This window comes from Aspergillus ambiguus, assembly GCF_047715705.1.
Source record: "Aspergillus ambiguus strain CBS 117.58 unplaced genomic scaffold BDV59scaffold_9, whole genome shotgun sequence".
In the NCBI taxonomy this organism is placed as follows: Eukaryota; Fungi; Ascomycota; class Eurotiomycetes; order Eurotiales; family Aspergillaceae; genus Aspergillus; species Aspergillus ambiguus.
The window spans coordinates 583198-597713 of NW_027395522.1; the positions used below are offsets into that span (position 1 = coordinate 583198).

Consider the following 14516-nt stretch of genomic DNA (forward strand, 5'->3'; position numbering starts at 1 on the left):
TGATGAATATACAAGGATAACAAACACATGGCTCTTGCGGCAGAAGTTTCCAATTCTCCTGCAGGGTATATTTGCGGAATAAGTGACACCTGCAACAGGTAGTGGGATTATGCAGCCTCCTTGTTCACTCTAATTTCCAACCCCTCTCCTTTCTCATGGTTGCATACCATTTTTTGACATATTCAAGTCCTGAGTGTGGCCCATACGGTTCCATATCCCACTGAGCTGTGGGTGCAGGCAATCCAGTCTCCTCTAGACAAGCCTGCTGTAATTCCTCTAGGCTTCCGCCACGATCGTAAGTAAGGATACCCCCGGATGCATTCCGAGCCTTTGCCATCTTCTCTCTAAGTACTTCTGTCTCTTTGGAAAGTACCGTAAAATTTTCAGGATTTATGACAACACCGTAATAGTTTCGAGCTCCTTCAAGGCTGACAAGCTTGCGATGTACCTCCACAGCAACCTTCTCCGCAGGTCGGGTTAAAGGGTCTCCCAGCCCTCCGCCACCCCAAGTCACCCATTCAAGAACATCTCCGGGATTAACTCGGATATGGTCACATTTGGAAGGAAGCACCTGCTTCGGAGGCTCCTCTGCGGACTTCGAGTATTGATACAGGACTTTACGAGATCGGGCTCCCGGCTTGCCACCTTTCAGACCCCAAGGCTTTGTGAACCATCTATCATCATGAAGACTGAACTCTCCACGGGCAAGGAACCGGTACAGGGTGCGTTGTGCATTGCCCCCACGGTAGTATCCAGGACCACCACTGTCAGCCACACTTTCGTTGGCCTCGATCCGAAGTGGATAGTTTAGCTCGATGCTTTCCGTTGGGATTGACTTGATAGCGGGGAATAAACAATGGCAATCCAAACCATCCCCAGCATGTCTAGCAGGTACACCTCCGAATCCGATCTGATAGAGCTGGTACCATTCACCATCGGGCTTATAGCCAGAATAGAAAAAGTGGGGGGAATCGCTAAACCCAGCAGCTGCAACGTAAGCGTCATTTTTTTGCCCGATCAGTGCCTGGATGATATCCATGCTACGACCTAAGAAGTGGGTTCTGCATGAAATTGCCGCTGGGCGCACCGGCTTGAGCACACTACCCTCCGGAATGTACACGTCGATCAAATCATGGAAGCCATCGTTGATGACTGTTCCAGGGGCGGCCGCAGCAATTAAGTAGTATCCGATGAACATCTTGAACATCGTCTCCGATAGGTAGAAGTTGATGCTATGTTCGCTCTGCGGTGATGTTCCACTCCAATCGAACTTCAACCGATTTCCCTCAACCTTTCGCATGGAGCATGTCAGGGCCCATGGGCCGACATTGTGACCGTCGTCGTCGATAAAATCTGTGAAAGTGCTCACGTCATCGTTGAATTGGCGTTCGATGACTTTCGCAAGTCCGGTGCGGTTGCGATACAAGAGTTCCTCGCACGCAGCGAGATAGACTTTAGCACCAAAACGGGTAGCCAGCTCGCAAATGCGAGTCGATGCCATGCGACATGCGGCAACAATAGCCGTCAGGTCAGAGCGATACCAGGCGGGCTGACGAGAGTTCCGACAAAGGAGCTCAACTAAATCCGTGTTCATGGTCCCCCTCGAGTACAATTTGACACAAGGGATCTGTACACCGTCGTCGAAGACCGATGTCGCATTGATTGACATGCTTCCAGGAACCATACCTCCCACATCGGTTAGATGTCCGAACTGTGACGCCCATCCAATCAGTTGGCTGTTGTAGAAAATCGGTAAAAGAACAATCACGTCATTTAGATGGGTCACAGCCCCTTCCACCATATATGTGTCGTTGGTGACGAAGACATCTCCGTCTTCGATGGTCCCCTTCCATACTCGAAGAAACTGGGTAATGAAGCTACCAAACTGTCCAACGAGCATCTGCCCTCTAGGATTGGTGATGACATTGAATTCATCCTGCTGCTCTCTAATGGCTGGTGACATGCTACATCGCAGCATCATCTTGTCCATTTCTCCTCGTACCGAGGCTAGCGCAGACGCGATCAAGGTAGGAATAAGAGGTGTCTCACGAACGAGCTTCGCGGCCGTCTCTTCTGTGTGCGTCTTTTGAACTGTCAGCTGCTCCCCAAGTGGGCGGATCAAGATATTTCCAATGTTATCAATTTCGCCATAGTACCCTGGCAGGATTAAAGTATTGCTGTCCATCTCCGTGACGATGGAAGGCCCCTCGATGCTTATGCCCTCCATGCTGATCTTGTGTCTATCCCAGATGGTAGCTTCCTGTGATTTGCCTTCGACCGTGATTGTCTGCTTGCCAACCATTGCTTCTTTTGGCGGATTTGTGGAAGCTGCCTTCTTGACATGTGGCACTTTGATGTCAGGAGAGGCATCTTCCAAAATAATACCAAGCCGCATAATCTCAAGGTCAAAATCTGGCAAGCAGTAAGTAAACAATTGCTGGTGTTGAAGATCGAACTTCTTCCGTAGAATGTCGCTCCATGCTGGAGTATCCAGTGCCAAATCATCAGAGTCTAGATCAATCGTAATCGTCAATGCCTGGCCCTTGTACCTCAAATCAGTCTGATACGTAGGCCTCCATAACTTGTGCCGGGATTCACTACTTGAATTCTCCAGGACTTTTTGGCATGCGTTCCTAAGATCGGCAAATCTTCCCCGTACTTCCTCAGATGATGTACTGGAGACTAGTCGAATGAAGGATTCCGACTTTTCATGGCTAAGTTTCGTTGTAACATCGCCTTGTGCGCAGAGAATGCCCGGTGATGGAGGAATAATGACGGGCCAGGCCCCCATGAGCTTCCCAACTGCGTTCGCATGGAGAGGCCCGGCACCTCCAAAGGCAACAAGGGCAAATTCCCTAGGATCATAACCTTGCTCCACGGAAACCATGCGAAGAGCGCCATACATAGTCTCATTGACAATTTTAATGATGTCTTCAGCAGTCTGTGTGACAGGAATCCCCATTTGTATCGCTATCGATTCGACAGCCTTGGTTGCAGTGTCAATATCCAGAGCGAAGTCACCCCCAAGTAAAGTCTTCGGCAAGTAACCTAGGACCAGGTTAGCATCGGTGACGGTCGCCTGAACCCCTCCTTTTGCATAGCAAGCAGGGCCAGGCCGTGCGCCTGCACTCTCGGGTCCCACGCGCAATGTCTCGGTGACTTCCATATACGTTGCGATTGATCCACCTCCGGCTCCGACTGTCTTGATGTCCACGGCAGGCGACCGGACAGACAGCTGGTCAACAACCGTCTCGCGTCGTAACCGTGGCTTTCCGTCATATATTAGCGCGCAGTCCGTGGAAGTGCCACCCATATCGAGAGTAATTAGGCTTTTGTATGGCGTACTTCTTGCCACGGCATCAGCGACACCCTTGACTCCTCCTGCTGGGCCCGACATGAGGATGTTCACAGGGAGCTCGCCCGCGAGACTGATGTTGGTCAGACCCCCGTCGCTCTTTAAAACACGAATGGCTTTACTCTCTGCGCCTAAAGAATCAGACAATTTGCTCAGATACGTCTGCACCACTGGCTTCACCAAGGCATTTGTGCATGTCGTCACTGTGCGCTCATACTCGCCAACTTCACGTAAAACATCACTGGAGCAAATGATGGCAATACCTGAGCCGAATTCTTCGCGAACAGTTCTAGCAACAATCTGCTCATGTACGCCATTACTGTGCGAATTGAGCAATGATATTGCTACGGCTTCTGGGTTTTGGCGTGAAAGTGTCTTCAGATCTCGACGCAAGGATTCGACATCAACATCAGTCACTGCCTCTCCATCAACCGACATTCTCTCCTTGCATTGTATAACTCGTTCCAAAGGTACAATAGGTTCTGGTGGTGTGTAGTAGAGCCAGGCACCCAAACCTCCGGGAATTTGGGAACGGCGCACAGCCAGTATATCTTTATGTCCGGCCGTTACTATCAGAGCCGTCCGAGCACCCTTTCCCTCTAGAACAGCATTCGTCGCCGTGGTAGTGCCGTGGTGAATCAACTCAAATTCCCCTTTCCAATTGTCTCGCTCGAGAAGAAGCCGTCGTACTTTGGCGATTCCGTCTTGTATACCAATACTTTGGTCAGGGATCGTAGTAGGGACTTTAGCGCGGACGGTCTGGCCATCAGGTGTGAACACGCACACATCGGTGAATGTACCACCGACATCAACACCAAGTTGGTATCCTTTTTCTGCTTGTATATGGGTCATGGTGCGCTACCTTCCAATTTATCTTCTCACAAGAAGTCTAGGCTCGAGTGTAGGCTCCAGATATGGGGGTATCGGATTGTTCATGGAAGAAATCAAGAACAGATAAATGTTTGTTCATATTCTAGTCTCTCCTGGGCATATGCGGCTTACTGAGGGGCGACGGCGGGTGTGTCCCATTCTGTGCTCCGGCGTATATCTGATAGGGGGCTGCAGGAATGTGGACCATCATGCAGACTCTTTCGTAGTCCTTGCTACTGAGCGCCGAGAAAGATAACGATAGTCAGTCGAATATGAGTGGGCCCCACATGTTTGGGGGCTAAAAACGCTCTCTGCCCAGCCCTTAAGCATCGCGGATGACATCCTATTGGAGCCTAAAGACTCCGTTGACGATCATCTGTCTAGTGCGGGGTTTCTGCCTGGAGATTTAGAGTATAACAGCCATTCGGTCTCTACGTAGTACTCTGTAGCCACATGCATACTGCTTATATAGCGCTCGCCTATATATTGGCTTATGAGGCTCTACGATGACAAGTCCAACACGTATATTGAATGGGCATGGATGGGTAAGGCTCAAATACCGCCGCCCCTGCCATAAGCATATAAATGGTTGCTGCTCCTATTTCAGCATCCTTTATCTAGTAACCCTATATTTTGTCATAATTATATTATTATTAAACGCCTGCCGATAAATTGGGGATGATATAGGCAGTTGGAGATAGGTTGAGATACCCACCCCACTAAGAGAAGTGACATTGGAGAAATTTCCCTAATGATAGCCATGACTCGAACCATCCTTCTTATCGACCGGAGAGCGGAAAAAAGGGGAAAGGTGGGAGGGAAATTACCACACGCAGTAACCTACCAAGACGCAAGTGACCTCTATACCTAGTTGCGGGAATCATTAACTTCCACATGCGCACTTTCCCAGCCATATAACTGGGCAGCGCAGAATGTGAGATATGCTATTAAAGATAATAACGTTGGGAGAACTGTACAGTGTCGAAGAGAACCTTAGATTAATCAAAATCATTATCCACCAGTTTAGGTAATATAAGAGCATAGGGCACTGGCGAGAGAAAACATGTAAATATTCGAAGGTGTCAATTCTGAGGCTATATACTAGTGTTCTCGAATATATTTATTCGGTGATTTTGCATATTTTGCGGTAGGGGCCTACACAGCGTATTAAAAAAAAATTTTTCAGTAATAAAGGACAGTTTTCTCTTATATCGACATTCCATAATCCGAGAACTACTATAATCTGCCACATAGTTCCCTCACGGCATTGTAACGGTATATGCATTATATAACTGATACATAATTTATAGTCCATCAATTTCTAACAAATATACATGTAATTATACATGTAATAATGATTGATTGTCATGCGTTTCTCTTCCCGGCGTATCCCTGTATCTAACTGTGAATGATCTATCAAAAATTGCATTTTTTTTTTTCACCTTGCTTTCTGATCAGACTACCACTCTACGGCCTATAGAAGCTTCCTTCCTTTCCTTCTATTGTGCTTTCTAGTCAGTTAACTTCTAGCACGTATCCAATCATATCAGCTATACCACGCTGTGCAGTGGATCCATTTTCATCCGGTGATGAGCTATACAAAAATAAGTGGGATGATACGACGAATAATGTTCTCCCGAGCCGTGGAATGACCCCGATGAAATGAAGGAGCTACAGCGCGTCAACATAGCCGCGAGTAGGCATTGAATTCTTTGGAGGGAACTATGATATGAGAGATTGAAGCGCATCTGTTGGAAGGGGGGGAGGACCCGCGGCGTTGTGATACGGAGTAGAATCCTTCTGGAGAGCCTTATCATCGCTAATTTAACCATCTGCGCTACTATCAAAGCCCGAATTAACCCCATGAGTAATACTTCCTTCGGAGGTTGGGAACTTAGAGAGCCAAACAATCCTTCATTACGTGAAGGACCTCCTTGTCAGCGATGACAGGCCAATCTCCATACTTAGCGACTGCCATAATGCTACTTAAGTCCAGATTCACCGTCACAGCACAGCTTTAATAAATTAAGACTTGTACCTTGCGACTTGTAACTTGCGACATGATTCCAAGACAATGAGCACACCTTCAGTCTCATAATTCCTTTACCTTGTATTATTTTACTTCGAGAGTCTCGATACATCTCGCATACATTGCCGGTGTACTGGAAGGAATTCCCGACATTGTCGTTGAATGTGGCAAAACTCATAGGATCTTCCCAGCGAGCAAGGCACTGGTCCATGTGAGCGTTGAGCCACTTGAGCTCCAGCCAAAGTAAGGGCTTGGCCTTCTTGATGGTACTTCATTTAGCTGTGTTGCTGTGGTGCTGGGAGTTCGGCGATGTTCGAGGCAAACCAATTCGCCCTGCAGGCACAAAACACAATCGGAATGTATACGGAGGCGCTAATTGACACCAGACGCAATTTCCAACCGTTCGTTGCCAATGTGACGCCACATCCAAGTTAGATGGATCGACGCAGGAATATATATGATATCCTTTCTGATACTAGGTCCACAGGCAGTCTGCCTGCGAAAAAAGTTGGGTTGGTACGAGATCGCTACGCTAGTCGCGCCTCTTCACAGTAGATTAGTCCACGGGTCGAAGACCTGAGACTCTCCTATAAACAGATTCAGGGTGAGTACAATTCGACTACAGATGATTTTCTTTTGCATGTCGCGAATAAAGAGACCGACAATTGCGGAGACTTACAGGCTCTGTCAATCATCTCAGCCATGGAAAAACCGTGTCGGCAATGCAGGGCCTTGGGGAGACTGTGTTTTCACACTGCTGTGAGCTCCTTAATCACATACTGAAAAAGGGGCTTCCACCCCACCTCTGCGTTGATACCCCGAATCTCTCTGGTTTGCCTTCAAGAGATCGACAGGCGTGTGGCCAACGTCAAGGATCAGATTTTAACTGTAAAGGCTGCTTACAGAGACGTAATAAGTGCAAGAGAATTGATAGTCTGATCTGCATTTCTGCCGGCTGAATATGGTTTCTAACTGTATGAGCGATGGAGATCTCTGAAACATAGGAGGCCTTGTTAACAGTTTCATGTCATGCTGTCTCGATCTACGTGTATTACATGTGGATTTTGAGGTCGAGCCGTGGAGGGAATTCAATGACATCGACAAGTGTGTTATCCATACTTCTTTGGTGTCACAGGACAATATCCCAGAAACTGGTTTGGAGTTGTGGCATACTGACTCAAGGGGTTAAGCATACATGTAACATGGTACAGCGTAGATTGTGCGCGCATCTCAGTCAACGAGAGCATGAGCTCCTTGTTCTCAGCCAGCCACGCGATACAATCGATGATGCTGTCTAGATTATGCAGTTATTAGAGACCGAAGTACGCACCATGCACCATCATGATGTTGATCAGGGAGTACGTTGAAAGACAGGCTTCTCTCTTCAAGCACCAGCATATCTTTGCAGTGCTTCACGAAAGCTGTATGCTTTTTTCATGAGAATTTTCCAGTTCCGATGCATGAGGGAGTCAAGAACCACCTTATTCACATGACGCGCAATGGAGGGTAATGGAAGAACACCATTGGAACGTATATCGGACTTGTCTATGCAGCACTTCGTCCATGTGACTTCATGGATGTTCTCTTCAACTGTTGGGATCAAATGGAACTTAATTATAAGACGTATGGTAATCAGCAGCAGCTAGTACTAGCTTATTGGTCTTCTACGAAGGCCATGGATTACTTTTCCAACCTTGGAACCGGATAGTTATATTTATGCTGAGATGGATTGTTTTGCTGCTTAGTAGACTTAACGCATCAGCTATTTAAGTTACAATGACACATGTATGCTTAACTCACATAGTTTTGCAAAAGAAAGGAACTGGAATGCATGTACAACAGTCATGATACAATACTTTTGGTCCCACGCCGTATATTCTATACCGTGTACGTCGGTGTCCAGGCCTACATATCACTTATGACATCTTAGATTCAACTAGTCCTAACCCGTTGAGAGCGAATTGTAGTAGCCTGCAGAGTTGGTTAAGCACTGACTTTCCATTGTTTCTGATGTTATGTCAAGGACAGATAATTCAAATACCATAAGGTTTGGAAGGAAAATGGGTCCTTGGTTTCAGCCCAGATTCCGGCATCGGAGATGATTATCAAGCGAAGATTTACCTGCAGTTTAGGCAGAATGGTAAAGAATGGGGTGACACGCATAAGGCTCCTCCGAGATAAGTTCTCCTTTGTGAAGATGGATATGGAGAATGAAAAATTCACACATTGCTGCGTACGTATTAGAAGCCAGTCTCGACCGTGTCCCGGCCGATGATCAACCATGATTTGGCCTATGACGTACGAGATCGAACACATTCGGGGGAAGCTTGCCATTCACAGGTCCGTTGAGCACGATGCAACAACTCCTTGCTGCTAGTTAGTACTACTCACTTTTCTTCTTTTTATTTTTCTTTTATCCCACATTGTTCTTCGTATTTCTCTCTTCTATCTCACATTGTTTCCCCTCTCTTCCCTTCCCACGCCCCCACCAAACCTTTTTTTTTTTTAGGCATACATTCTCTGTCTTTCTATCCCCAATATAAATGTATAAAGGAATGGCACTGACGTACTCCCTACGTACAACGTACAGCGTAGAGTCAGCTGCTATCGAGCATGTACTTTGTAAGCAGCCACATCTTTCGATTACCGCTCGGCTCGGGCACGGCAGGTTGAGTTTGTTACTCCGTACCTGACATGCGGACATGCGCCGGTCCCGTTTATCCCCTGACTCCCTGGCCCGCTCCAACCCCGACCCGTTTACCGACGGCTCCCAAACTATTAGTTATCTGATCTTACTATCCGTGTTGATCCCCCTATCCGAAAAGACTGGACGTTTCACATTAACCTCAAGCAAGGTAGAATTCTGATGCGATAACTCCATCTCATGCAGTGCGGTATTATACTGCGTATGAATAAATCCTGTACCATTTATTTTAGCCCTGTGACTAAGCAACTGAGGTCCTCATCTAGTGGGAAATATTCATGCTACGGGAAGCTCTGTTGGGCTGATCAGATGGGGTCTTCACTTGTCCATCGGAGATTCCTAACGATTTCCGGAAGTGCATTTGTAGATCCGGCGCGAAAATCCGGCACAAAATTCTCAAAGTCCTGCCGAGCCGAACCTGATCTTCGCAAAATTGTTGGAATAAAACTCCTTGCTCTGTACGCAGGACTGCGTAGGTCAGTACGAATGAGGGCCCAACCAAAGAGACAAAGGCGCTGAGTGACAATTGGGCCCTGCTTCTGAGCCATTGTATGCAAGAACGACAGAAACTCTCCACCAATAATAGTACTTTGTTCGCTGATAGGGCACTGCGTAAGGGTTGCCCTAAGTTCCAATATTTTCCTCGGCTGGTCATGAATCATCATCCCTTCTCCCAATTTGCTCTCCCCACTGCCCCTCTTTCTCCACGGGGGGAAATAGTAAGGCTTGACAGTTACCGTCGCTCGCTCTGGCATTATCTTGCCTTCTGATGTCGTGATTGACTTTAAATCCTTCCCGCTACTATCCTCTCTACCGTATACTCTCCGCATCTGGATGAGCATAAATGCTGCGAGAACCCTACCTTTTTTTCTCAATACATGGTTTGCATGTCTACGCCGTACGACGTCGTACGTTCTACCCGATGAACTCCCGCATCGATCATTGCTTTACTTGGCAACCGCAGCGATGAGAGATTAAGCTTTCTTCCCAGTCCCACTGCCAGCTGTTACGCGACCCTCCTTGCCAGCCTACCCAGCCTCCTGGAGGGACCTCGGGGACAGGCATGGGTTGTTCTACACATCGTAACAATGCATCAATGCGATATTCATTGCATTGTGTCATACTTTCATGATAAATGAAAGCAATGACTCAGAAACCCCCAGTGTCTCCAAAGACAGTCCTCTTCTTTCTGTTTCTTCAGGCTTAGCCGCCAAATCCCGCGGGCTGGTGGTTCAGCTCGACTCGGGAACATATCATCTTTCACTCGTGAACTACCTTCATTCGGTCCAGATTATCCTTCTGGTTATCTCACCCCACGGGATCTGCGGTGCTTTACATGGAACCACGCTAACCCGAGACGAACAGAGTCTCAGGAATCAAGAGATACCTGCGCATTACGTGTCAAATCGCCTGAAGAGAAAGATTTGGTTGGTTATATTATTCTGGGAAACAATTGCAGGTCTATTTTGGGCGTTCCAAACAGAATCGTTGTGCAATTGACAGGTTGTCAGCGGCTGTGGGAGCAACTATTGCCGCCGGCTTCGTGGATCTACATATCGCCACCACAAAATCAATTGCAGGGCGATAATCAGATCATCATTTTTGCTTGACCCACCTACCCTGTTCAGCCCTTCTACCAGTTCAAACTGGAACTGTTTAGACCCCTTGGGCCTACTTTCCAGACAAAGTTTGGCATCCATGGACACATTCCATATGTTGGTCGACGTTCCTGGCTAATGCAGGTCCAGAACTTATCCACCGATCATGTGCGGCTCGGATTTGCTCTCAACTGACTACGTCGTCGAGTGTTCTGCCGAAGTCGGCGTATCGCCAGCCCAGGTCGTCGTGATTCTCATGTAGAATTGCCATATATGGCAACTCATTAGCATCAAAATTTCCAGCGGCTGGTTTAGGGATCGCCGACATAGCGTCACTATTTTCTGCTTGCTAGCCACAACAGAGTACATTTATAAACTCTCAGTGCCCCCAAGGCACAGAGAGATTGAACCACTTTTTCCTATCACATACGCTCTTTCTTAGCTCATCTCGTACCTATTGCAAAGATGAAGTTCACTGGAATTGCCTTTGCTGGCCTTGTCAGCTGCGTTGCTGCCCTCCCTCCCTTGGGTTTCTTCCCTGCCCCTCCTCCTCCTCCTCTTCCTTCGGGCAGTCCCTCCGGCACTCCCTCCTCCAGCGCCATCCCGACCCCTTCTATGGCACCCAGGGGTTTCCCTATCTTTGGCGAGCCCCCGGTCACTCCTTCCAGCTCAGTCACCGTGGCTCCCACCGGCTTCCCTTGGGGATCTTTTGAGAAGCGTCAGTTTGAACTGCCTTCGAGCTTTAGCTCTATCCCCATCCCTACCGGATTCCCCTTCGAGAAGCGCCAATTCTTCCCACCTCCTCCTCCTCCCTTCCCGGTCACTCCTTCCGGTGCTGTGCCTACTCCTAGCGGAACTCCTACCGGTACTCCTTCTATCACTCCATTCTAAAGTGGACACGTCACGACGAAAGTCGAATTACCCTGTTCTGTCGGGGATCCTTACGCCGAACACCCCAATTGAATTAGGTCTTATGTGTTAATGGAAAGCATGGGCTGGGACTGTCTCGATGATATCGCGGTGGGACCTTGATCCACTCTTCGTCACAATGTATCAATATGCTATAACGTTAGGGTGGGACGGAAGTGGATTGACGATTACTGGCTATGCTTTGTTCTTTATTCTTTCTATGTCGCTCGTTTGGGCAAGGCCCCTTGTTAGGCCCCAGTGAATATACCTTTACCTTTTATTCCCTTCCTCTGGTTCTTATTAGGCCTCGCTCAAGACAGTCCATCAACTTAAACCGGTCTCTCGGATCTCAACTTTCAGGTCGATGAACTGAGATGAGACATTTGAAAGATAATAGACCGTTGCCGCCTGGCTCATTGTCCCGGCCTTCGAAGAACTACAAGTACTGTGATCCCTTTGGTACGAAGAAGAGAATATGCGGAGTCCCATACCGACTCGCAACGAATGAATATGCGCTGCAGCAACTTTTGAGACCGGGTGTATAATATTGCATGTGTCGTATGATTCCCATCTACACTATACCCAAAACAACGCAATAGCTTCGGTATGGATATTGCATTCAATGGCGTACCACAATTTTGAAAATGAAGATGGTTTGCTTTATCTTATGGATTATGGCACTAAGTTCCCGTGAATTCTGGTACTTCCGTCCCCATACTATAATATTTGTTGATTTGCCATGTTGGTTTAATAACCTTCGTCACCGACATGTTCCATCCCACTGAACCATGAATTTCTGCATATGGAAATCAGCTCTGTCGGATCATCGCTTGCTCATTCAACCAGCGGGCCCATTTTCATATCAGCGATAGTTGCGGCTATAATCTTTCTGCCTTTGACCCAAGCATCTGTACTCTCTGTTTGTATTACTTTCCATGCCAGGTAGCTCCACTGGTTTCTGAGGCTGCTTAAGTTTGCTGCAGTATATTTGTCTGGAGAAGTCAAGATCATACCGTACCAAACCCCATCGACACACCCATGCCATTTAGAACTCTACCTTTTGTTGGAGATTGAGTATTGCGAGATCATTTTCCGCTCTACGGGACTTACGTCAAATCCGTTATATACCCGATTCACTAGTGTCATCTGTGGTTCTTTCCGATGATCTATGTGCAAACTCATACTGGTGACAAATCGGATCAAGTCAGCGGAAATCTCATGGCTCTTCGGAATGTAACAGTCGCTGCTACATCATATGCGCCATTATGCTTTGTCTATTATGGATTGGTTCGCCACACTCTCTCTCCACCCTTATTCACGTCTGCGCGGTTGGTATTCACGGCGAGGGTGCTAATAACCGTGCTGCAAGTCGTTTGTCGTCGAATAATCCATAAAAATGGGGCAGGCAATCATCGAAGATGATAATTGATAAAACATAAAGTCAATGAGAACAAGAGCAAAGATATAAAAAGATGACGATAGCAAATGCACTTGCTGCCTACGTCCCTTAAGCTAATATTGTATCTCTTGGCTGTGGTGGTAAATGAATTGCCAGTCGACTCAATCGTCTTCCAGTTATCTCTCGTTGATTTTGATCTTGTTGACTTGATAGTTGCAAGTAGTGATACAAGTGATCTGCAGCGTTTAGTCACTCAGATTGTTCTCTCCTTCCCACTGGAGGTGCATGCAGTTTGTTAACTAACTATTTCTGATTACATAAGAATCCATCAATGGCTTGTTCCATTGCTGTTCTATATATCTCTTCGACAGGCCATGTCGCGGTGTGGTGAGATTCTTTATAAAGGTGACAGTGAGTACATGTTATTGGTAATGTCTCAACGTTGATGATGATTTCCCTCGGGTATAGGAAGATGGGGTGAATTGGAGAAGGATTTGGGGTCGTACTGATTGGTAGGGAACATTCTTGGTTTGCAGAGTACTCGGTCCTTGCACAAGATTTCTCTCGTTTCGCTTGTTTCTATCCGATATATGTTTTGAGTTATGTTTATCTTTAGCCCGCCTGACCGGAATTGATACCTCTTATTTTCCACCTTGGTATCTTTTGTTCTATTTCGCCTTTTTTATGTGTAACTACAAATTCATACTTGCAAGACAGACTGAATAGCTGGAGCAAGGGTATTGAATTTGTTGCTTCTGCGACATAGGAACCTGGCCTTAAGCAAAAGGTGTCTTTCATTTTGACAAAAAGAAGTAGAACGAATAACATATTCAGCATCATTGGTCTAGTGGTAGAATTCATCGTTGCCATCGATGAGGCCCGTGTTCGATTCACGGATGATGCATTGTTTTCTTTTCCTTTCTTTTTCTTTTGGCACTTTCCTCTCAATAACTCACGTCGTCAATACCCCTACATACCCTTTTTATACGTATCTTCCGTGAGCATTTTTTTTGTGGGTGTCGGGTGAGTACTGTTCTCAAGGAACCATTTAAAATCAATAATTACCAGTCGACTCAGGTTTCCCCTTACTTTTCTATTTCCAGCTCTCTCTCAAACAATTACATATACGGCGCAGAACCAATCTACCGTGTATGCATTATAGTTTCGAAACAGCATTCAGGATGCACTGCCTCCGGGGTTGTCAATCAATAGAATGGAGGAGAGACCGGCCCACCGATATCGTCGTAGCATCAAAGGGAGGCTAGCCTTATCAAAAACGATATCGCGAGAGAAGTTTGCCAGCGATCGCCAACTCAATATCCTCTTATTGTAGAAAGACTTACTCCATATTCGCGCACAGCACCCCTTCGTGGTATGTAAGAAATATGTAGTATGACGTCCTAGCGCCACGCAAGATGAGGAGACAGACATTTCCTCTGGCTTAGTGCCCACCGAAATGGCGATGCCAGGAAAACACATCGCACTTCATTTCTGACCTTCTGATAGTGCCGTGCTATTTTAGTCGCTCCGGCACTCACGCTTTACGAAAGGCAATGAAAGAATACAACACCAACGAATGTGCGGGGTCGCCAAGGATCTGGGGTAGTATGCAACAGCACGGATTCATCTTCGCTCGATTGGACCATGGCAGG

General features: G+C 47.0%; 3 protein-coding genes and 1 non-coding gene across 4 annotated transcripts; 3 read left to right on the forward strand and 1 right to left on the reverse strand.

Moving 5' to 3' along the window:
- Nucleotides 1-27: 27 nt before the first annotated feature.
- Nucleotides 28-4273, reverse strand: BDV59DRAFT_212146 (Hydantoinase/oxoprolinase-domain-containing protein). Its single transcript, XM_073695966.1, has one exon. The coding sequence runs from the start codon at nucleotides 4205-4207 to the stop codon at nucleotides 125-127; it is 4083 nt and encodes a 1360-aa protein (XP_073549652.1). The 5' UTR covers nucleotides 4208-4273; the 3' UTR covers nucleotides 28-124.
- Nucleotides 4274-9650: 5377 nt separating this feature from the next.
- Nucleotides 9651-10920, forward strand: BDV59DRAFT_175209 (uncharacterized protein). Its single transcript, XM_073689215.1, has one exon. The coding sequence runs from the start codon at nucleotides 10087-10089 to the stop codon at nucleotides 10456-10458; it is 372 nt and encodes a 123-aa protein (XP_073549653.1). The 5' UTR covers nucleotides 9651-10086; the 3' UTR covers nucleotides 10459-10920.
- Nucleotides 10921-11158: 238 nt separating this feature from the next.
- BDV59DRAFT_175211 (uncharacterized protein) lies at nucleotides 11159-11454 on the forward strand. Its single transcript, XM_073689216.1, has one exon. It carries the CDS (start codon nucleotides 11172-11174, stop codon nucleotides 11445-11447), a length of 276 nt encoding a protein of 91 aa, XP_073549654.1. The 5' UTR covers nucleotides 11159-11171; the 3' UTR covers nucleotides 11448-11454.
- Nucleotides 11455-13697: 2243 nt separating this feature from the next.
- Nucleotides 13698-13768, forward strand: BDV59DRAFT_t80. Its single transcript has one exon. It is a non-coding gene; the product is annotated as a tRNA-Gly (tRNA).
- The last annotated feature ends 748 nt before the right edge of the window (nucleotides 13769-14516 follow it).